At 40.1% G+C, this 25143-nt stretch overlaps 1 protein-coding gene and 1 long non-coding RNA gene across 17 annotated transcripts in view; one reads left to right on the top strand and one right to left on the bottom strand.

The window, feature by feature from the left end:
- The first annotated feature begins 452 nt into the window (after positions 1-452).
- Positions 453-11267, top strand: LOC142045330 (uncharacterized). The gene is made up of 3 exons (XR_012654564.1): positions 453-2418; positions 6674-7869; positions 11072-11267. It is a non-coding gene; the product is annotated as an uncharacterized LOC142045330 (long non-coding RNA).
- The window catches only part of UNKL (unk like zinc finger), a 61389-nt gene continuing 38989 nt past the window's right edge, over positions 2744-25143 (bottom strand). For 15 of the 16 annotated variants that reach the window (XM_075058707.1, XM_075058704.1, XM_075058701.1 and 12 more), the window contains 6 exons: positions 21182-21347; positions 14968-15060; positions 11015-11245; positions 10148-10350; positions 9060-9314; positions 2744-6801 (listed from right to left, as the gene is read on the bottom strand). In XM_075058707.1, the coding sequence (XP_074914808.1) occupies positions 6646-6801; positions 9060-9314; positions 10148-10350; positions 11015-11245; positions 14968-15060; positions 21182-21347 (1104 nt within the window). In that variant the 3' untranslated portion in view covers positions 2744-6645. The remainder of the gene's footprint in view (positions 6802-9059; positions 9315-10147; positions 10351-11014; positions 11246-14967; positions 15061-21181; positions 21348-25143) is intronic. The other variant, XM_075058703.1, reaches the window with a different exon arrangement.

The following is a 25143-nucleotide window of genomic DNA, read 5'->3' on the forward strand; positions in this document are numbered from 1 at the left end:
AGCGGCGGCGGCGTTTCCTTACCGGGAGGCAGCAGCGAGCGCGGCGGCACCAGCCCGCGGGCACCGCGGCATCGTATTGCCGCTACCGGAGGACAGCGGCGTGGACCGCAGCGGTACTTTCGCGCATGCGCGGCGCCCCACGCGCAGGACCGCGCTTCGGACGCTAGTCGGGGAGCGGGCGCAGCAAGAAGCCCGCAAAAAAAAGCACACGAAACCGGCAACAAAAGTACACCTCGCGCCACGCCGTACGCGCCTGAGAGCAACGCTGCTGCCCGGCAGCCGAGTCCGCGAAAACTACAGGTCCCGGCATGCGCTGGCAAAGAGAGCCCGGCAGCCCGTCGCCGGAAGACTACGTCTCCCGGCATGCCCCGGGAGTCACCATGTCCGACCGGAAGCTCCGTGCCCCAGGACTACAGCTCCCGGCACGCCGCGGGAGGCAGCCTGCCCCGCTTCCTGACCCCGCTGGGACACCGTTTCCCTCCCCCCCGCCGACGCACCCGGAATCTCTGTCGAGCCCCCAGCGCGGCTTCGCGCTCGGGGCCCCGATGCTCCTGGGACACCTCGACGGTCTGTCCTGGCGCCGCGCTCGTCGGTCCGGCGGGGAATGGTTGGTCGGTCGGTCGGCTCCTAGGGCGATGGTCTGCAGGCACCCTTTCTGGGGCAGAGAAAGGCAAAGGAGGGCCCTGGAGCAAACCGAAAGGAAAAGAGCTGATGGTGGATGTCACGACCCGGGCTGGACAGACCAGGGAGTCGTGTTGCGTTCGGAATTCCCTCGGGCTAAATTAAGGTGAAACAACACCAAACGATCAGTTAAACACTTTATTCATGGCAGAAGCAAACTGAACCTCGAAGGCGTCAACAGTAGGTGGCGGGGTTTCTCTCTACAGGAACTGCCATGAAACTATCTCAGCGACCCGTGTAACCATGGTAACCATATACCTCAATTCAGGGAATAAGGAGAGCCCTCCCGTTGAGTCACGAGGTTCCGAGCGGACCCCGTCTGCTTTCTAGACTCCTTCTCCGAGAAGTGCCGTGGGACGGCTGGATCCACTCCTAGTCCCAGACTTGGTCAGCGGTTTATGTCTAAACGGATGAGGTGTAGGGATTATGAAAAAGGAGAGAGGGAGAGGAAATTAAAAGAGAAAGATCTCACCACCCCTGGGCCCAGCGTTGCTCCAGGCTAAAGGTCCAGTTCCAGAAGGCACGCGCGGTGGTTCCGTTTGTGTCCTTTCATCATCTCCTTGCCCCTCCGTCGGGCGGGCACTTGGACTCATTGGGCTAATTAGCTGTCATGCGCGGTTTGTGCTTTCAGAACCTTCAGGAAATGGGTCGGTGGGCTTGGGGGGGTCGTTTGAGGAGTAACTTCTTCCTCCCTGCAGGTGTGACCGTTGTTTGGTCCTTGGCCGCACAGGGTGAGCTGCCCCGCTCAGCGTATCGGGACACGGATGCCCTCCATGTCCTGCCACAGACGTCGCGTGCTGGTCTGTGCTGATCGGCTTCTCACCTGCGGTTCGTTGTTATGCCGGGTTCATTGTTATGCAGCGTTCGTCGTTAAGCAGAACTTGCCCCACCACAGTGCTTGAGACATTAATCTTTCAGTCTCTCACAGTGGAGAACACCAAAAAACACCCAGAAAACTGTGGGAGAGGGGAGAAAGCTGAACAGAGAATTTTGTTGCCCACTGCAGGACAAACAGGACCCTGAGGCTCACCAGAAGGCACATGGAGGGCTCGGGGGCAACCCAGAATGTGAACTGAGGGTTCTGGGGCACACCAAAATGCAAACAGAGGCTGCAAGGTGCCTCAAAATGTCCTCAAAATCTGAGGACATAAGAAAGCAAACTGGGGACACGATGGTGTACCTAGGTGAAAAAGGTTGTTTCTGCAGAGCAAGTGCAAGGCCTTGGGGTGTATGGGAAGCCAAGTGGAAGACCGTAAGGCATGTGTCTCTACAGCTTTATTACCTCGTCTACTTGGGAATAAGTCACCACGTAAGACTGTGTGTGTGTCTGTCTTTCCCTTCCACCTTGTTCGGATTGCTCCCACCACTCTATCCTCACCTTCATTATTGAATTTCTCATGCAAGGACAGCATGTAAGCTGAGACTTTTTAGTAACCGACTTTAATTTACTTGCCTTGCCAGATGTGCAGTGGCTGCGGGGGTGGGGGAAGGTCTCAAAAAGTCCTGGGCATTACCAGGAGGGATACAGATGACAAGACAAAAAGCTCCAGAAAACCTTGGTGAATCCACAGCCTCAGTACTGTATGCTGTCACACTCTCTGCATCTTATGAAGGACAAAGTTTTGAGCTGGAAAGGAACAAAGCTACCATCTCGTATAAGGCGAGCCTGAATAGGCTGCAGTTTCTAATATCCGCTAACACTGGCGGGGGTATGAGAGGCATGGACTGCGGAAAGAGGTGAGACTTACGTGTTCCTCCTAAACTGCATCTCCTGTTGCCCCTGTTAGGGACAGAAAACCAGTACAGACTTACAACGATAGCTCCAGCCCAGTAGGACATTTTGTATGTTCTTAGGACATGTGGTACAGAGAAGAATGGAATGGAAAAGTGATTAGTAGACCACTGTGCTGAATCAGTTTCTTTGTATCAGTTAGACCTCTTTCTCCACTGAAAGAGTAAATGTCAATCCCAGTGGTTGAAACCCTGAAATTATTAGGAATGCCATAATTGACTTGCAGAGGAAAACATATCTGTAAATTTTTGAGTCTCTAAACACAGTATAGCTCAGAAATAAAGATCAAAATTTTATTTCCATGTTGGTAATAAAAATAATTCCATGACTTCTGTAAACCATTGCATAAACGCTATAGTGTAGAAAAGTTTTAAGAAGTGTTAACAATTTTAAACAGTTCACTACAAGTAAATGAGTATGCATTATAAATAATATGTTTTGTATTAAGAACAATTTCATTCACAAAATCATTTCTGTCTGTACACTCAAAACATTAACGGCTTCCATAAATTAATATGACTAAAAATTCTGTATTTATTTAGGGTCTGATGATGACCACAGTTACACAAGCATAGTGTGACAGTAATAATATTACTACCTATATTTAATACTAGGATACTCTGAATGGCAATATAGAACAAAACAAGTATGTTTTTAATAATCTGCTATTCAAAGAAGACTAATAATAAGCCTGTAACATGCAGCTTGGGATCTATCTGTAATTAGCATACTTCTGGTTAAATTACAGCTCCTAACTGTAAAAACCCTGAGAAATCACATTTTTAATCTATTATTCCCCAGGCTAAAATAATTGTGACAACATAATGGCATTCACATTTAAAATTATATTCTTACATAAATTAACACAGAACTTTGTCAAATACCAAAATGAATCTTGAAAATATATTTAGTTTGCTTTTATGTATTTTGTGAATTCAGCAAATTACCATATTGTAGTCTCGCTAAAATATAATTTTAATGTAGCCAGTTTCTAGATAATGTATATAGTACAAGGATGAATACTTAAAAAGGTCAGGTTTCACTTCTGACTTCTTCCAAATAGTCGTCTCTTGTCAACTGCATTTATTTTATTATCCTCCATTTTAAAGTAGTGGTGTAAAAGTGCATACTTATTTGTTTTTGCAGTTGACTTGCTTAATAAGATACAGAAAACTTTGCTTGTAATTCCTCACTAAAATAATTTTTTGAAGAACAACTGTATTATTTTCATATGACTGCTATGTTATGATGATGCATGGTTCAAGTGATTACCTAAGGCTTCGTCTATAAATATAGCAAGCCGTCCAGTCTGAGAATTTCACATATAGGTATGTTTCTTTGGTATGTGTTTTTTCCTTCTCCACAAAATGGTTTGTTGACAGTTTTTAAATGTGTCTGTATTTCAGCACCAAAGAAACTTACAGGGAACACCTGCAAAATTTTCAGTACTGATATTACTACAGGACGCACATAATTATTTTCAAGATTCATCATTGTAAAACACAAAACATACAACTTTAAAAAGCAACAGACTAAATATATTAGTTAATTTCCTCTAAAAATGCACATAAACTATGAATGTCAATGTGATGATTCACACTGCAAGTGCTGTTTACATTCCTTTTTTGTTGGTGTCATGACATTAGGAAAATCACCTGTTAGTACCAAAAAAAGGGACCACAAAATAGCCCTAGGACATAGGCAAATGCACTGAAATACACATGAAGAACTATAAACTTTGACAAGACAGCACAAAACCACGCTTCCATAATATCTCTTGGGTAACAAATGTCACATAGCTGCATATGGGCAGCACAACGTGGCCCGAAGCTGGTTTCTTCTAAAAAACCAAAGCAAAAAATTTCACCAAGATATTTCTGAATGTTTTTGTGAGCACAATGGTTGCAGAATGCTGTTCCACACTAGATAAATATGGCAGACTGGAGTCCAAAACAAATGCTTGTTTGAAAAATATGTAACATAATTTCAAACTATAATTACATATTATTCTTTGATTTGCTCACTGTTTGAAAAAACAAAACCCTTACATAACTAAGTTTGCTTTAGTCCAAAATGCTGCTAAGGTTCAAAAATCAGTCTTTGTCATAGACTGCACAGATGCAAAAAATACATTAATACCTACAGCCAAACTTGGTGATCCAAGTTCCTTTTTTTAAAAGTCCAAAGCTGGCTACACCTTTAAAATGGCAATATCTTATTTTAGGACAGAAAAGTGTGTTGGAAAATGCAAATACAGTCCAATTTTATACCTTTCTCAACACAAACATTTTAGAGAAACTGTGTTAAAGTCAACAAAATCACATTATTAAACCCAACTTTGGTCTTTAAAGTAATCTTCAGACAAAATTTTGAAACAGAATCAAGTAGAAATGTATTTAATATTTTATCCTACTTCTCCCTTCCCAAAAGGTCTCCAATGTTCCTGCAGATCAACATGTCTTAGGAAAGCAGTGACAAGCCTGTACATTTAGTTCTCACGGAAAACGTGTAATGATTTTTTGCCAACTCAAGCCTTTGTACAAAGAACGCTAAAACCCAAAGGAGATAGTGATTTCAGTACTATTGGCTTGGGCCCTTTATTTAATGCTGACACAGTTATAAAAGCTCCATCTTGACAATAATAATTTTAGTATACATCTTGGTTTTTGTTTTAGCATGACTGAACTTTAAATAGATTAGCTCTTTGCTGCCTATGTGAACTCACTTTTTGTACTAAATACAGTAATACTGAGATAGAAATCATGTAACACAGTAGTAGGTCATTTCAATCTAAGTTGTACTAGTGTCACACCTGAATTTAACAGTAAAAGGAGTAATGCAGGCAATTATTCCATGTAAGAAAAGTAAAAATATACAGTGTTAACATGCAGTAATTAACTAACTTCTCCTCCTGAACTGCATGTTCCCAACTACCAGGATGAAGTAAGGATATTACCACCTTTTGAAAGAATCACTGTGTCAAAGTGTCACTGCCTGATTACATACTTAAATAATTTTGTAGTTTCTTTCAAACATGCATTACTTCATTACTGAAAAAAGTGTGGTTTTAAATATTTATAAAAGCAAGAGACATATTCTACTTATTGTCAAATTGTTCAATACAAAATTAAGCAATAGAAATTATTTGCAAAATTTTTTTTTATGTCTTCTGCCATTTTATAGGATATTGGGCATAGGCACTTGGTAATATTATATATATCATACCTGTTCCCGATGAGTACCACACAGGTTAGATGTACAAAAACTTAAAGACTACAAACACCCAAACTGAGGGAAATATGCAAATGCACAGTTGTTTACTAAAACTGATCTGTTTCTCAAATTGAAAACATGTCTTTGAATATGAAAGCGTATGTGCCTCACTCGTTTTGTCTCCGCTGGTACATTTATAAATACTACAGTATGCAGTTAACTTATAAATTGTAAAAAAACTAGCTAAGTTGTCATTTCTATTTAATCATATTGTGATTTAACAGTAAGACTGTGTGAAATCTTTTAAATTCACAGTGCACATATAACACATCATATTATTGCATATTAAAAAATAAACATAAGATCTAGAAAGCAGCTTGAAGCAATTTACAACATATCTTCTAACAAAACACAATAATTAAAAAGTGCTTTTATATTAATCAGAGTTTTTCAAACATCCAAGTAAACATAGTGTTAGACCGATTCCAAAATACTGGCTCTGGTGTTCTACACACAACAGACATGGCAAAGGGACCATTTGTACTGTGGTGTGTATAGTTACTGTATCTATGTATCCATCTTCTGTTAATGAAAATAACAGGTATAAACACTTCATTCAGGCATTATGGTAAGATTTATACAAAGTGATTACAGTGCAAATGAACCTAAGTAGTTTGTGCACTGGGAATGTAAGCGGAAGTCAGAAAAGGCTGCAATGGGATTGCGGAGGGAATGAATGAACCTCAAGACTACAGAACCTTATCAAATGACTGAAGCTGATATGTAAAGGTGAGCAAGCCTTATTCTCTATCTTAAAGCAACTAAGTTTCTCACATCAAAATGGAAATCAGTCTAGCACTATTAAATGGATTAATTATGAGTGATATAATTCTTATACGAAATACAAACCCATAAAATTATTTAATTCATGAACATGATACGAGTACTATGCCTGTATGCTACCACAGATTTTTGTTTTTCTTGCAGCAGGGACATTCTTCTTGTGCAGCTGCACAGTGATCACAAAGTACATAATGTTGACATGGATTCAGGATAATGCTACGATCACCTTCCTGACACACGATACACTTCTTTGACTGAAGCTGAAAAATCACCTGTAAAAAGATTACTGCACTCAGTAAAAACGATTCCAAAGTATACAGTTGCATTCTAGCAGCTTTACACTTAGCTGTCCTGAATAAACTTCTAATTTAACAACACAAAGTACAATATTTTTGTATGACAGATAGCTGAACTGAGGGTCATAAGATCAGAGCATGTGCAACCTTCAAAGTAGCAGCTGGAGGAGTATAGGTGCTTTTGGAAAGGAAAGTATCTAGGACTGAACCTCTGGACTGAAATTTTCCTGCATCATTGGGATGAGAGATGCAAACAAGCAAAACAAAAAAAACCCCAGGAAATGACCCTTTTTCATCGTCATACACTCACTCATTTTGCCACCTCAAACCACCATTACATTTTCTCATGCCATGGGAGATGTTCGCATTAAAACAAAATGGAAGCACCCCAAATGTGCAATACTTTGCATAAAGCTACTGATACAGACTTTGGGGAGTATGTTACAACTGCAAATAAATGTCTCCATGTAATAAGGCATATCAACCCTATTAAGGAACAGGAAGAATTGGATGCTTTTTGATGCATGTTAATTTTTGAAGAGCAAGACATGGTTCGGACTAAGAGAAGAACCAAGAACGCTATGTGTGGCACTGCCTAAGATCGCAACTTTCTCTTGGAAGGAAGAGCTAGGGTGAGAAGAAGCCACAGTGGTAAAGGAAAAATGAGAAACTGAGGAGCTGGAAAAGGTGGTAATGGTTCTGATCACTCCAGCCTGGCCAAGATGACTTCCGTTCCAGGATGTAATGACTTTTTTGGTAGGAGAACCCAAGACTCTTTTGCTCCTCTTTAAAATCCCTTAGGAGAAAAACAACAGTGGTCCCTAATCCAATCAAGAGTCCTGTAAATGTACTTGATAACAGGAGCCTGGTAACTAGCAAGTCTCGTCCTCATCCACCTACTTTATTGACAAAGACTTAAATTATGTTTTAAACTCTTCTAAAGAGAGCCTGGCTTTTTTTTCCAAGGCTGTAGTTCATACTGATACAGACAACACTGGACAGGAGGTGAACTGAGACAGAGAAGACACCGTGGAACTCAAACAGGTACTAGAATATGTCAGACTGTCCTGGTAGCGAAAGGAAATCTTTTTTTTGTCTGGACAGTCCTGTCACAGCCAAAACAAACCAGCAAGAATTGGTCTCATATGTGGTGTCATTGCCCTTTGACATTTCAGCGGAGAAAGCAATGTGAAACAAAGTTGTGTCCCGCAAGGTTTGAAGTATGGTGCCTGGAGCAGTGCATGGTCACTGTTATCTTCCTTGATGTGCTCAGAGGAGTGGCACCTGCTACTCCCAGCTTTGAAAGCCCTGAGAAATGCCCTCAATCTGGCAGTGAAAGAGCATCCTAAATTTTGGCAGAAACTGAGTCTGGATTTGAGAGAAGGTGAAATACAGAAATATGCCACTAAGGTGATTAAGGGACTGAAGCATCTAACATACGAGGAGAGGCTGAAAGAGCTGGGATTGTTTAGCGTTGACAAGAGATGGCATCTTACTGGTGTTTATTAATACCTGATGGGAGGGTGTAAAACAGATAGGGACAGACTCTTCTTGGTGGTATCCAGTGAAAGAAGAGGCAAAGGGCACAAACTAAAATACAGAAAATTCCACAAAGACATAAGAAAAAACTTTTCTTACTGTGAGGATGGTCAAAACACTGGAAAAGGTTGCCCTCAGAGGAGGTAGACTCTCCATCCTTGGAGATACTCAAAACACTACTGGGCAAGGCGCTGACCAACGTGCTTGAGTTGACCCTGCTTTGAGCAGTGGGTCAGACTGGATGATCTTCAGAGGTCCCTTCTCACGTCAATGATTCTATGCTCCCAGTCTGTACTTGCCTCTCTGACAAAACAAACTCCTAGCAGGGAACCTCACCCCCTACCTTCTAAACAAGTGAAAAGCATGTAACTATTTTCATTTATTGAGGGCAACTATTTTTATTTATTTAGGTAGTGCCCAAAACGTTGGGAGTAAAAGCTGGCTTTAAATCTTTTTTATAATCACCCCAAGAATTCTTGTGAATCACTTGTAATTTGTTCTGATAGCTGATCAAAAACTTAGAAGAATCCATTAGGCTGAGAAATCTGAACTATCCTCTATTCCAGAAAAGAAAGCATTAACACTGAGAGCAGTGTTGTTCTTTGAAGTGAAAACTGGCATAAATGTGTCATTGAAAGTTATTGAGCTGTCAGTTTCAGTTAATCAAAAATAGTTATGCAGATGAAGAAACTCACCTCATCTATTGTTTCTAAGTCTAAGTGCAGCCTATTTTGTAAGGAACGAAGCTTTGGCAAAGATATCTTTTCTATATCTCCATAGTTTTTCGTGTAAGGTAATGTAGTAGATAAACAAGCAGCTAACTGCGCCTTCAGCTTTTTTAATTTATTTTCCACTTCCTCCTTCTTCTGAAGAGCGAGTTGTTTGTCTGCATCTGCGATGTTAGCACGTTCTTTTGCTTCTTGAGCCTCTTTCTGCCATGCATCACACGCCTGGGAGAAAGAGATTTCCAGAATATAAAAAATAGGTTTTTTAAATTAACAACAGAAGAACAAATTCAAAAGCCTTCAAAGATGCAGGCAATCTCTAATTTTAGACATAACAATGCATTCACTGTCAATTTAACACTTCTCCCTACTTATCCTATCTTCTAATTAACAACTCTTCTTGTTTTGTCTTAATGTAATTTTTAGGTATGTCACTGTTACTGGTCTGTAAACTGCAAGAAGCCTTTTTGGAGCTCTATAAATGGAACACATTTCAAATGTTAAATTCATAATTTAATGTAAAGAGACATCAAAACCAATCAAATTTAGTACAGCTACTTAACTACTCCTCATCACAGAGAGAGCAACATGAGGGGAAGGAAAGGACCACAGAAAATGCACTAGACTGGCAGTTATCAACAACCTCAGTTTGACTGCTGAGATGGCTAGATACTGTCCAGGTACACTAGACAACCACAGCTGCTGGCAAGCCTCTACCTTTTTTGTGTGTTTATTATCTGAAAGTGGTACAGGAGGAAATGTACATCTTTATTTACTTAAACATCAAGATATGTTGCTGTTCAGCCCTATCCTGAACATGTGCAAGTTTCCCTGTCTAGAGAGGCAAATTAACTTTCAGAAAATTAATTGCTCTTTAAAAAGCTCAGTTTCCTTTATGCTGCTAGCTCATTTTGAGGATGGAAAAAATATTTGTTTGACAGACTGTAATAAAACTCTGGGTCCAAGGATAAGAAGATATGTAAAAAGGAAAAGCAGTAAGAGCTGCTTGTTTGTTAAAATATATATATAAAATTTAATATTACCATAAGTTAGCATACCTGTTTTACTTGTTGCCAAGATTCTTCCCATTGTTTCAGTTTTTTCTTGGCATCATCAAGTTCTTGTCTAACTCGAGTTAGTTCATTCCCACTGGTATTTGAACTTATTGAGGGGGTAGTGCCACTGCTTAGTACTGGGGATGGACTAGGAGAGAAACTCCCAGTTACAAAGTCCCAAATACTCCCTGTAACACCATTTAAACCTGTAAAACAAAAGCAGAAAAAAAAATAATTCTGCATACATTGCTGCAAAATGTTTCACATGCAGAACAAAACACATGTGCCACATTGTAAAACTTACACTTTTATCTGCAAGACTCATTATTTCACTACCTTCAGAAATGTGACAGTCTGGAAAATGTTTACAGTATTTAAAGCAATTCAGAGGACTTAACACATGGGTTTTTTTCTTGCTGCTTTTAATAAAAGACAGTACAGTCCAAAAAAGGAGAAGGAAGAGTGGGAATTCAAATATACAAAAAGCTTTGTTCCTAGCATCTCATACATAATTTTAATTCTTCCTCTCTCTGTTTTGTAGTTTCCTTTAGCAAAATGCTGCAGCTAAAATGCATTTCTGCTGACTGTATGCCAACTGCTCTATTTCATGCCTTTTAAACACCTCTGTAAATATGTCCTCTTCCAAGAATTCTTTTTTTCCCTTCACTAGGAACAGAAGTTCACTCCTTGAACTTCCTCCCACATACCACACATATAACTCCATTATCAGTAGTGTTATTAATTACAATAGCTAGGCTTTGTTGTCCAGATTAAGTCATAAGAAACATGCAAAGCCTTGAACTGAACATTTCTTACCTGCCATTGAGTTCCCTCTTACCATACACAAAGTGCAGCCTTCAACTTACTTACCTAAAGAGTTGTGAGAAGAGGCTGAGGTGCCTAACATACTATGTTCTGTCTTCAAAGGCTGAGGCTGCTGGTGGTGAGGAGCCGTAGTGGATGAAACAAAAGACTGAGACAGCGATTGTGAAAGAGAACTGAGTGGAGAGGTCGAAAGGGATGATGATGAATGTAAAGATGAGGAACGAACAAGAGAACCTGGAATATTGACAGGTGCTGAACTTCCCAGTAATCTTTGACCTATGTATACATTAGGGGGGGAAAAAAAAATCATTCCAAAGCAGTACACAGCTCTCTGTAAGTATTTTTCTGAAAAATGTATCAAATGTAAATTAAATTATATATACAAATACCTTCCATTAAAAAAGAAACCTTTATTTATCTCCTATTGCAAAAATTTTTTTTTAAAGTGAACACTTGAAAGTAGTTTTCCAAGTGCCTGAAAAGAGAATTTGTAGCTTTATACAGCAGTGGCCTCATCTGCAGCTACAAAGAAAGAGAAAACACTTTTCAGATCAAGTTATTCAACTTACTCATTTTTATAGCCAACAACTAGTGCAAGTGGAGAAACTGACTGAAACTTAAAGGATTAAGAAAAATTTGGGGTTTATTTTAATATATAGAGTTAAGCAAGTGAGACTACATACCTTGAAAATCATACACAGCATAATAATCAGACATAGCTCAATGTCTTTCCTCTACATACTTTTGCTTCTGTTCAGTAGATTTTAAATGTCAACTGTACTTAACTTTCTATGAAAACTGAGTGTGAAACAAATTAAAAATTAATAATCATTTAGTCAAATGCATTGTTCATAATTTCCAAAAATAATGATAATAATAAAAAATAGGTATTAAAAAAAGGATGTTCAATCATGCAATTACTTAAATAAACATGCACAGATGCAGTGCATTTTCCTGGTCAGGAAACAGTTCAATATTTACTGTGAAGATTTTAGTCATCAATATGTTTGAATAGCAACTAAAATTGACATCACTTTTTCTTTAAAAGAAATACAGCAGTCAAAAGATTATACTTAAAGCAAGGGTCATGATTCTAGTTTTCTTGTTTTGCTTAAAACAGGTGAATTCATGTCATCAGAGAAAACATCATTCCTTTTGGAAGTATTTCAAAACAAAAGGACAGGGATGCTCATTATAAGCTGCATTGCCACAATGTCATCAAAAATTATATCTTGAAATACTCAGCAAACATTATCACAGTCAGCCTCAAGACCCAACTGTATAAGGAAGATACAGGACAGACATATAACCACAGACATACATAATATACCAGACAATAAATGTACACTGCTCTTTGCAAGAGAAGCAAGGAAGCAACAAAGTAAAGGGAATTTAGTTAAAAAATCTCGCCAAGTAAGAATTCTCTTAAAAATTGAGAGCCAAAGTAAAGCCCCCAAACAAACACTGTATGAAATGGTAGCAGAAGAACCATCTCTTTTCTGGTTCTTAATGCAGTCTTCAAATCCAGTTGAGTTTTGGCAAATACAATCTGCCTGCATGTCTTGAGTTTATGGGGCAAGGTTTTGGTAGCGGAAGGGCAGGGCTGCAGGGGTGGCCAGGAGAGGTCAGGGGCTGCCCCGTGCTGGACACGGCCGGTTCCAGCAGACCCCCTGCGAGACACAGCTGTGCCCTTCAGCCACACAGGTGGTGCCTCTGGGAGAACGTATTTTAAAAAGGGCAAAAAAATGCCACACAGGCAGAGGAGGAGGGAACAAAAGGTGTGAGAAACAGCCCTGTGAACACCAAGGTCAGGAAAGAAGGAAGGGAAAGAGGTGCTTCAGTCACCAGTGCAGAGATTTCCCTGAAGCAGAGATTCCCCTGCAGCCCATGGAAGGTTTGGAAGAGACCACTGTGGAGCAGGTATTTCCGTGCACCCCGTGGAAGAGACTGTGGTACAAGCAGATCTGAAGACAGAAGCATGACACCAGTCACTTTATGTGAGGCATCTTCTGCCCACCTTCAAACAAGTGAGCTGATGAAGTGAAAAAGTCCACTTCAAACCAAGTGACTTTCCTGAATTCTCCGTTTGCTCTGAAGCTTCATGTATCCGCACACTACTGGGGTGATAAAATGAGTGATCTTGCCTAGAACTGTCCGCTTTCACTGCAAAGGAAGCACCCAGAGGAGGAAAAGTTTCAAGCAGAATCTCTCTGGACATCTGTGTTATTTCTGAAAAGAAGCAACTTACAGTTGCTTGTAATATATGCTTCCCCGAGGGAGTGAGGGCACTTGATGTTCGCTTGGGTCAAAACGATTTCCATGCCTTACGACAAAGTCTTGAATCTGTAATAATTGGGTACTGTCCTATTATCCTGGGTTCAGCTGGCACAGAGTTAATTTTCACAGGAACCTGGGAAGGGGCACAGCCGGGACAGCTGACCTGAACTAGCCAAGGAGCTATTCCACACCATGTGACATCATGCTCAGTATATAAATGGGGAGCGGGCTGGGGGGTGGGCTCTCGGCTTTCAGTGGGGGAAGTGCCGGAGCGTCGGGTTCCGGGTGGTGAGCAGTTGCACTGTGCATCACTCGTTTTGTATATTTCTTTTATGAGTACCGTTGTTGTTGTAACTTCTCTTTTTGTGTTGTCCAGTAAATTGTCCTTATGTCAACCCCCGAGGTTCCGTTTGGTTTTTTTTCTATTGTCCTTCCTAATTCTCCTCCCCATCCCACCGGAGGGGGGCGGGGAAGAGTGAGCGAGCGGCTGCATGGTCCTTTGTTACCGGCTGGGCTGAAACCACGACACCTATCCACTGCGATCCCAGTGACAGCTTACATATTCCAACAACATCAGATATATCTATATATTTGCTAGAGCCAGTGGGCTAAGGATGTAATAATTATCTTAAAGGAAGATAAACTGCATAATGTATAGACACCAAGTGCAAGCTTTTCTTCTTGGAGCAACAGTCAGCAATAATAAACTAGGGCATAGCTATAGCTGTTTTACTGTTTGCATCTAGAGCCGCAGGGCAAGAAGGACATAGGAGGAACACGTTTGCCATCCAAGAATACAGTTTTGTTTGCGCAAGTGGAAGCTTAACACATATGCACAACCAACTTAATAATCACTGTAGACCTCCTTCAAAGAAATGTTAGCAAAACAGGTCTCAGAAAGTAAATGAAAGTACTATAAAAACCTGTCTGTTCTCTTGCTCTATCACTCTCAGAGGAATATGATAACAAAATTATAGTTCCTCAGTTTTCACTTCCTATTTTTCTGGTTTTTTTCCTCTCGATTATTTTCCCTTTTCTACTTTCACAAAGAAAAGGTAGCATTTTAATTTCTTGTTGTCCCCCCCCCCATACTTCCTCTCTGCTGTCTCTTCCCTGCACTGCTCTCCTTTGCTATGACTTCCTCTCCTGTCCTTTCCCAGAAGAGGCCAAATAGCTGAATACTTTCTAACAGACCTTCAACTAAATTTCTCCTTCCAGGTTAGATTTATAGAAAGATTAAGTCCCTAACTTGCAAGTATTAAAGTCCTAAAGGTTGCTAGCTCCTTATCCTCAAGAATTGTCCCCGCTCCCCCTCTCAGCAACCACCTAACCATGGAAGTACTTTGCCATCCCCACAGCACATACTGCCTGCTGTCAGACATTTGCAGCACTCAACATGCAGGCAGTCAAGCTCAAGTGTAATGCCTTCCTGTAAATGCATGTAAGTCCTTCCATCAACTGTTATGCCCATGGGCCCAAGTCATTAAGCATGTTAAAAAAAACCCAAAACAAAATGTTTAACAGACTGATCCCTTGCAAAATACAGACAGTTTGATAGAGGTGCAATCCCTTTATGCCACAAAGTTAAACAGCTGGAACAAAACTAAGGACTTTTCTTCAAAGTCTTTGCTGTCTGTAACTATTCTGGTGAGTAAAAGTTTAGAAAGGTAAGAAAGAAAGATATTTTAAATTAGTATAATTTTACGAATTGGACCTCTTACTTGCTAATCCAAGGTTGCTGCCTTCTTGATCTTCTAATTCTCTCTCTATGGACGCGACGTTCACATCATTAAAATGCAAATCTAGAGCAGAACCTGTTAAACAAAATATTGTATCAATGAATTATCCTTGAATTATCCATAAAACTATCATGATGGCTGAAATGAGGAAACTTTATTTGACTATTTTTGTTAGTGCTTCCATCATAGAACTCTTTTGCATCTAGGTCATAATCTTAAGCATACTACAGACACACAGTGAAGGATATCCTCTGTATTTTGTAAAAGGGAAAACTTTCATATATATGCCATTACAGCTCTTAAAGCTGGTGAGATGAACAGAGGATAATGGAGAGGTGGCTATCTATCTGGATTTTCAATAAATCTGCGTCACCTCTTGTGCTTAGATGTACGTCAACAGAAAAAGGAAAAATAAAATTTGGATACCTACGTAAAGATATTTTTTATTATTATTGAATAAAAACAGGTATTATATCTGGGGAAAGGCACTGTAAATGCCCTTTATAACAGCTAGCCCTTGGGGTAACTGAGTTACATATCAGGGCATACAGATGTAAGGAATGTCAGAATATTCAAATGAAAATGTGCAATATTTAAAAAAAATTAAAAAGTCAAAAATCAATGTTTCATTTAGACTCAACAGTTAGACTGCCTTTCAGTTTAAGGCTTATGTCTGTCTAAAATTTCTCTGGGCAGTGTCATGAAAAAGTTCTTAACAGTATAATCCTTATTAGGTCCACTGTTTATAAAGTGTTAGAAGATGGGTATTTTTTCCCTTCTTCCTCTGAACTTCTTTTCCGTGCAGAAAGGTGTGTAATTGAGGAATTTATACCTCTGTACCTATACTTTAACTAATGTTGACAACTGCAGAGTCAGAAAGACAGGGGTGAAGTGTGCATAAATACTGATTTTACAGGTAGGAAAGTGACTATCCCAGTCACTGTGTTCAGTGATAGTGATCACCTTTGTAAAGAATTTTTACATTTTATGTTGAAAATCATTATTAAAACCTGGCATAAAGCCTAAATGAATTGAAAAGGAACAAACAGAAATAAAAGACACACGGGGTTGTGTAAAAGTTTCCATAAGATCCAAAAGGGATCTCTTGATCCCTTTGGAATTAGACTGATTCCTCTCTCATAGCCTAGTCCTAAACATTAGGCACTATAAACTGCAGAAGATCTTTGGCAGAAGTACTAGACAGTTGTAAAAGTGCTAAAAGTCAGAAATCGAAAGGACAATTTGGATCATTAATACAAGATCAGTGCAAAGTTATTATGTATAGGCACTTCCTAATGTTGACTATGCTATCTAAGAGACTCCACAGCCTTCGAGCTCTAGATAATACATAAAGGGAGTTACTGACCTAGAAGCAGGACCTGCAGAATTGTGCTCAGCAGGAAGCTGCCTAAGCTGTCCAGGTCAAAACACCAGCCAAGAGATAGAGTTCACATACTATACAGTGACACTCATGACAAAGATACCTGAGAGTTAACATAGCTCTTTGTGAAGTTACTAGTCTGGGTCTCAAAAGCAACACAACTTTATTAGTATGGAGTTGTGCCCAGACAATAATCCTTATCTTTCAGCAATACTGACAAAGCAGCTTGGTGTCCAACACTCAGAGGGAGGAAGCTCTCTGCATTGTCATTTTGGCCTGAAGGGATATGCCCCAGCTTTTCAAAGTTTTGCAGCAATAACCTTCTCTTGGAGACTGGTGCCTAAGCCAGTTCTTCTATACAATACAATAAGGAGGGGAGAGATGGCCTCCTTTTATTTGATGACTCAAGGCTTAGAGTGGTCACAAGTGCTGTGTGAAACCCAGATTAAAAGTCCCTCTTCCATATTGGGTTTTGGATCCCCATTGCTGCACTGTGCCTTCCCTACCTTTGCCTTTTATACAGGTAAGGGCCTTTCACCTGCAACACTGTAGCCTGCCTATCTTGCTCTTTCACCCAGCTGCTCTGGTAGTGCCTTCCAGAGTCTCTGGGACAGTATGTTTCCCTTCTTGTTCTCAGGCTCACCATCTTGTTACGCTCACCATCAGGCACCTGCCAACACTCAGAGCATTGTTATGGTAGGTTCTCAGGGGAAGTGGCTGCCACTGCTGTGAGAATCACTCTTCCTTTCTCCTCTTCTCCTACTCCTTCCTGATTGTAGCTTTTGACTTACATTAGAGGAACCCAATAATATGTTTGGCCACAGCTCAACAAGCAATTAGCACACAACACCATCCACTGACCAAAGTGGGCTCCAATTAACACTAATAACATCATAAGCAGGAGGAGCCCATAAGGAGTTTGGGATGGTCTGGATGAAAAACTATAGTTAATACAGTTAATATGGGAAAAGTATTACGTGGGAGAGAATCAGCTGCTGCACTGGAGAGGATGCTTGTCTGCCCTGGCTGTCACTTCTTTTCCCACCAAGCCCCTGGGACAGTTTTCTCTTTCCCTTTATTCTATCTCTCTTTTCTTACATTTCTGTACTTATCTGGAAATAATTTTCACCATTATGTGCCATCAGCTATGCAACCCACTAATAAATCTTCACACATGTGAACCTGTCTCAACAACCTTTGTGCAAAAACGCCATACACCTGTGAGAGCAAAAACCTCTCATCACTATGCTGCAGGGTATTCTGGGAGAGGTCCCTCTCACTTTCACCGAGTGAAGATGTTCCACGTTCTTTCAAAGAACTCAAAATTCTCTCAATCATGAAACAAGAGGCTTTAAAAATCCCATCACTAGCACCATCATTATCTTTAAACAGAGAAACAAACTGTTTTTTTCAAGCTCTTGCAATTCCCCACATCACCCAGACATTATTAATATTTGAAGTTATTTGCAGTGTCTGGCTCAGTATGTTGCTACACAAGTAGGACAAGCAGGAACAAAACACAAGGAGGCTGACATAAATCATACTGCTCAAATAGTAGACCAAATCTAAGCCTGCACCCTTACTAAATCACTAACCTATGTTCTCCTCATGTGAGGCCTTAACTCATTCTGCCACACTCATCCTCCCCTACCACAAAAAGGACTGACATGTCTCCTTACTGTTTATTATCTAGACTTTCAAAGCTTAATTTCTGATACTTTCTGGGTCTCTCAGATTCCACCTCACATGGTGGAAAGTCAGCAGAGTGCAGGGAGAGAACACAGCATCTTAAGATGACAACATATATGGGAAGCAAATGGAGATACACCGATTTTCCTTGCATGGCAAGTCTCCCAGACAGGCAAAATCCCCATGCTTGAGTATCCAAGAGAAAGCAACAGAACCAATCAAAACATTCCCAGGAGGAGGTCCACCCAGAACCTAACACAGACAACAGGGTGGAGTATCAGGCTGGCAGATGTCCCCTAATGTTAAGGTTTCACCTCCTCCCTACTACCACTTGAGTCATTTCCCTTCACTGCTGCCCATTTGCTATATATTCCTCTCCAAATCTGTCTCCTTTGATGCTTTGCTTATCTAATTTCTCTATTCTCGTAATTATTTTTCTTTTTTTGATAGTAATTTTCAGGTAGTAATTTTCAGACTTCAAACACCCTGCAGCTTTTATGTTCTCAGATTATGCTGCTTTCTTTTTTTTACCAGAACAAAACCGGACAATGCAATCAATCTCCCTTGACTCCGACAGGAGTAGACTGCAACAATATACCCTCTTCCACTCCATCATTCCTCAGTTTTCAACATATTGTCCAAGACTCAATGCTAAATACTAGTTCTAACTGATTGGTATGCTTATTCCCAACTCCCCTGCACCCTTCTCTTCCCCAGCTCTTGGGGACTATTACTTAGAGAGCAGACACAGAGGGCTTGGAGCTCCCTTTGAGATTGAGATAAAGGGCCACAGAAAGGGCTACAGACCCCACTGTCTGACTAAGCTTCCTCAGTCCTTACTAACGTAACTCTCCTGCATTTCCCCTAACCCTTTATCCAAACCCATTCATCCCCTTTTCCCATAAACACCTAGCCCCTTCCCTTGCTGCAGCTCTTTTTCTATCCCTTTTTTTTAATGATTCTTCAATCCACCACTTCCCACAAGAACACTATGTATTTATTTTCTGTTCTACAATAAGGTCTTAATTTTCTGCTCTATTCAGATTATGTGCAGCACTTTATTTTCAATGCCATCCTCTATATCCATGAAGCAGAACTCTGGAAAAAGAATTTATATATAGATGAAATTCTTTTAAGGAAAAAAAACCCCAAAACAAATCTACACAGTTGCCATGAAGTACATTGACTTATGCATACATGACACAGGTATTTTAAGATTCATATTTTGTTAACAAACACAGCATACTGAAAACTGTTTTAGAAAACCATCCGTAGACAGCAGAGGCATATTCTAACTCAGAGGAATCAAGAGTCTCTTATGCTCAATAATATAATCACACTGGGACATGGGAAACATAGCGTATCACTGTTTAAATGACTTTGCAACACTTCTTCAGTATATCATGATTTAAACATTATACTGAATTAGCAACACATCTACTATACAGAAATTAGACCGTGGTTTTTATTGTTGTATGAGTAACTTGTTACAGCCACCTAGCCTCTACTTTTTCCAGAAGCAATGTTTATCCTGAGAAAAATGTGATTACATTCCATAATGCATCTTAAAATATTAACTGTAAGCCAATGAAATTACATTAGTTGCATAGAATCAAAACTAAAATTCTGCTCATTCTAATTCTGAAATTTAAAAATAATTTAAAATTTATTTTCTGTTCTAACACACAGATCATCAAACAAACCTTTAAGGAGAGCAAGCTATACGCTTGTGAGACTGCAGAGAAAGATCCATCATTTAATATTCTGCATAGATTTTTTTCCTAAAAAAATTAAAACAGTGAATGCCTAACTTACCATGCTGAAGTGCTGACTCACTCTCTGCAGTCTCCTCGTTGCTGCTACACATCGATTTAAACACAGAAAGCTTCAAGTACACCAGCTAATCACAGCAACTCCCTGATCATGTGACTTAGACCACAGAACGTGAAATACAGCACCTTTCAAATCACAACATTCCCTGCCACAGCCTCCTCAATAAACCACATTTAGTGTAAAAGTGCCACAAATTTCAATGAGTTTGTGAATAACACTAAATTAAGGGGAGCAGCTGATACACTCGATGGCAGGACTGCCGTTTAGAGGGATCTCAAAAGGCTGGAGAACTGGGCTAATGGAAACCGCATGAAGTTCAACAAAGGCAAATACAACAATGCTGTACCTGGGACAGAATAATCCCTTGCAACAGTACAGGCTGAGGGCCAAATGATCACAAAGCAGCATTGCAGAAAAAGATCTAGGAATTCTGATGAATGGCACATTCAGCATGTTCTGTGGCGATAAAAGCTAACAGCATATTGACCTGCGTTAGTAAACGTACAGCCAGCAGGTTGTGGGAAGTGATTATTCCTCTCTATCCAGCACCTGTCAGACCATAGCAGGAGTACAATGACCAGTTTTGAAATTCCCAGTGTCTAATTATTACTGAAACATTTAACTCCTTTTATCATTTTCCACATAAACAGCCTAGCTGGTTGGAAGCATGGGAAAGGCTCTGGGCTAATGACAGAAATTTTAGAAGTATTTCCCAGAATCTGTCTTGTGTACCCAGAAAGTAAGGGCTCCTCCTCTTTGTGTCCTTTCAGATCTGGTCCACAGACTGTGAACAAGATTTTGTCCTTGAACACACAAATAACCAGACTGGAGAATATGCAGTCAGCCAAAGAAAAATGTCCCATTTTCATGTGAAGATGGTAAGATCTGTAATCGCACCAGCTATGGCAACATCAAAAAAAAAAAGTCAAATCTCATCAGCCCACCAGAAGAAGTTGAGGAGACAGTACTTCTACTCTTAGCAACACAGTGAGTTGCATTATGAAGGTTTTACACATTTTTTAAATCACTGGCCAATATCAATGCCAAAATTCCAGTTTAAATTTCCCATTCACTCATTCCTATGCTTACACTGAAAACCTTGTGAAAAATAATGATTTGGGGTGAAAACATTTAAATTAAATTTCAGATATTGCTTTTAATTACATATAATAAAGCAGATGTGTACAACATTACTGTCTTCAGCAATAAGCTCTTTGAACCTATGCTGAAACAAGCAGAACTTGAATAATGCAACAAAACATGTACAATCAGAGATTAAACGTTAAGACTTACCTATTACCGATTCAACTGTGTTACTGCCAGAATAGAACGGGGGAGCTTTGGCACTGATAGCAGAGACAGTTGTAGGAGATGAAGTATCTGATCCAAGACTGGAGGCCAGACTGGAAGTTATACTTGAAGCAAGTGGGTTAACCGCTGAAAAAACACTGAGATGGTTCTGTTAAAAAAAACCAAACAACATATGCATACACACACAAACACACTTACACGGATGTATGTACAAACATATAAAATAAACAGAATGTATTTTTAAAAGTAGTTATTTTAACTCAAACAGAAAGAAACCCAGAAGAACCCTCTGAATGAAAAGATTAGGATAATTTTCCTTATCATTTACCAACAAGTGCATTTCTCCAATGTGGCTGGACATCACTACCATACAAGGGAATTCTTTCAGAAAAAAGGTATTTAAATACTTGCAAATAAGCTCTACAAACATAATTAGTTAGCTGAAGTCTGATGCTCCTTTTCAAAAGGAAAGTATCTATGGAGGAACTGTACCATTTCATTATGCATTCGTACACAAATTATATTCTATATTATTTTTCTGACCTGCAAATTTTCTCATTTAATCTAAATGCAATTGGTACATAAACTGATCTTCGGTTTAGGTAACTGAGAAACATGACTGCACTGTACACATGTATCACATTATATAATGACCTGTACCTGTGCTACTTCTTTGTAGCGGAACATTTTTTTCATTCAAATCACACATTTGAATTATAAAATGTAAGAAATGCAAACAATATGTAACTATGTAACATTCTAAACTGGAAAATAACTTTACAAAGTCTACAGGGACTTGGTGCAGAGTTTCCAGTATATTATTTCTTTTTATTGTTTATTTATTCCCTCCAATCTTTTAGTTAATAAAAAAAAAATTAACTGTGAATCAATCCACACATCCTCTCATCGCCTTCTGTGTGACAAGCAGTGATTGTGCAGTATCTACTCTCCTGATTTCTACCAATACCACAGAAAACTTCTATTTCAAAGCTAGATAAAGCGCAAGATTGAGGGAGATAATGACCATGAGAATGAATATTTTTTTTCTTTAAAAATGGGCACAAACTGAAATACAGAAAGTTTCACTTACACACAAAAAAATTTTTACTGCGATGGTGGACAAACACTGGAACATCTTGCCCAAAAAGGCTGTGGAGTCTTCATTTTTGGAGATATTCAAAACACCACAATAGAAGGCACTGAGCAACCTGCTCTAGCTGACCCCACTTTGACAAGGGGACAGATGGACCACAGACCTCCAGAGAATCATAGAATGGTTTGGGTTGGAAGGGACCTTTAAAGATCATCTAGTCCAACCCCCCTGCCATGGGCAGGGACATCTTTCACTAGATGAGATGCTTGAAGTGATGCTCAAAGCCCCACCCAACCCAACCTTGAACACTTCCACGGATGGGGCATCCACAACTTCTCTGGGCAACCTGTTCCAGTGTCAAACCACTCTCACAGTAAAGAATTTCATCATTATAGACAATCTAAATCTACCCTCTTTCTGTCTAAAAACATTGCCCCTTGTCCTGTCACTATGGGCCCTGATAAAGAGTCTTTCTCAGTCTTTCTTATAAGCCCCTTTTAAGTATTGGAAAGCTGCAATAACATCTTCCTGGAGCCTTCTCTCCTCCAGCCTGAACAACCCCAACTCTCTCAGCCTCACTTCATAGCAGAGGTGTTCTAGCCCTCAGACCATTTTCATGTCCCTCCTCTGGACCCACTCTAACAGGTCCATGTCTTTCTTGTACTGGGAACCCCACAGCTGATGCAGCACTCCAGGTAGGGTCTCGCGAGAGCGGAGTAGAGGGGGAGAATCACTTCCTCAACCTGCTGGCCACGCTTCTTTTGACACAGCCCCAGATAATTGGCTTTCTGGGCTGCGAGTGTACGTTGTTGGCTCACATCCAATTTTTCACCCACCAGTATCCCCAAGTCCTTCTCTGCAGTGTTGCTCTCAATCCATTCATCACCCAGTCTGTACTGATACTGGGGACTGTCCCGACCCTGGTGCAGAACCTTGTGCTCAGACTTGTTGAACTTCAACAGAGGTCCCTTCCAAGCTCAACTGTTCTATGATTCTGTGATATGCTTTTCCAAACTTTGTTCCAATATTGTAAATTTACACTGAAATCAGAACACATTCTCTAATATCCCAATGCAATATGTTAAATGGAACATTTCTTTGCTGGTTTCTGTTTTCATAAATGTTTGAGCCGAAAAAAAAAGTAATCTCTGAACTAGCTATACATATAAAACCATAAAGAACAGCTGTATAATTAGAGAAGCAAAATGAAGAAATGACAAGGCATAGGATTCTTAGGTTATAAGCCTGATCATGACCCCTGTCATTGGAGAAACATCATGTCAAAGTCAACACAAGTAGGAGAGGCAATACAGGCTTTTCGTATTACTGAAAAATTATCAGACTCAAAATAAATCTCCTTTTGGCCTGTCCCATCTTAAGCTGAGGCCTCTTGGTGAGAGGGAAGTGAAGAAATTTCACATACCCACAAAAAGCTGATGGATTTCTTCAGTTAGTTCTCTTTCTCCCCAGCATAAACACCTACATCTACTAGACTATTTAAGTCTCTTTTTCTTGCCTAACATACTTACAAACAGCAAGCTTCTTATCCCACCCTATACCTACAGACAGAGGCACTCATGCAGCTCAAAGATTCCTTTCCTTCTTCTGTTTTGACAGACCAAGACTATCCCTATCTGTGGCTTCAGAACTCTGTTCTGGGGGATATCTAAACAGAACAGAGAGATAAAATAAACAGAAATGAGACAGGATAGAAAAGTTATTAAAAAAAGATGTCAACAGCTTTATAATTACATAGCAGAATTTCACACATTCTGCACTATTTAAATGGAGATTAAATAACACTTTTTTAAAAAAGAAGAGAATTAAAACAACTTGCTAAGTATTCTTAGGATCACCAGGTAATAGGAAAATTCAGCTTGGAAGGAACTTCAGGAGGTCATCTAGTCCAACCTACTGATCAGAGCTAGGTCAACTATGAAGCCACATCAGGTTACTCAGTGTTTTAGCCAGTCTGGTCTTGAAAACTTCCAAGGACGGAGACTGCACAACCACACTCAGCAAACCACTGCTTGACTCTTGCCATGGTGAAAAAAATTTTCTTATACCCAGTCAGAGCTTCTTGTTTCAATTTATGCTTGTTCTCTCTTGTCCACCCACTATGCACCACTGCGAACAGGCCGGCTCCATCTTCTTGATGACCTCCTCATAGGTATTGCAAGGCTGCTACTAGGTCCTCCAGAAGCCTTCTTTTCTCCACGCAAGCTCTGCTTCCTCAGCCTCTCCTCGCAGGACAAGCGCTCCAGTCCCCTCAACATCTTGGCAGCCATGTGCTAAGCTTGCACTCATTTACTGATGTAATCCCAGTACTGTGAGCGCAAAACCAGATGCAGTATTCTAGACATAGTTTAGCAAGTGTTAAGCAGAAGGGTAACCCTTCTGTTGATCTACTCCATGCTCCTGTTAATACAACCTGGGATAATGTTGGGCCTTCTTCACTGCTAGAGCACACTGGTGGCTCATATTTCAGCCTGCTGTCTATGAAGAATCTCAGGTCCTTTTCTGCAGAGCTGCCTCCCAGTTAGTTCTTGTTCTCAGCCCATATTGTTGCAAGAGGTTCTTGCTTCTCAGGTGCAGGACTTTGCACTTGTCCTTAATGAATTTCATAAAGATCTTATTGGCCTATTCCTCTAGTCTGTCTACATCTCTCTGAATGGCAGCCCAGCCCTATTGACTGGTCCCGCCTATTTCATGTCATCTGCAAACTTGATTCCCCCACTAGGTCATTGATAAAGATGTTAAACTGGGTATGTCCTATTTACTCTGTTACAAACATTTAATAGCAGTAGAAAGTCATGCAAAAACTACTTTTTAGGGCAGATCACAAAAAATT

This window comes from Buteo buteo, chromosome 27 (assembly GCF_964188355.1).
Source record: "Buteo buteo chromosome 27, bButBut1.hap1.1, whole genome shotgun sequence".
Classification (NCBI taxonomy): domain Eukaryota; kingdom Metazoa; phylum Chordata; class Aves; order Accipitriformes; family Accipitridae; genus Buteo; species Buteo buteo.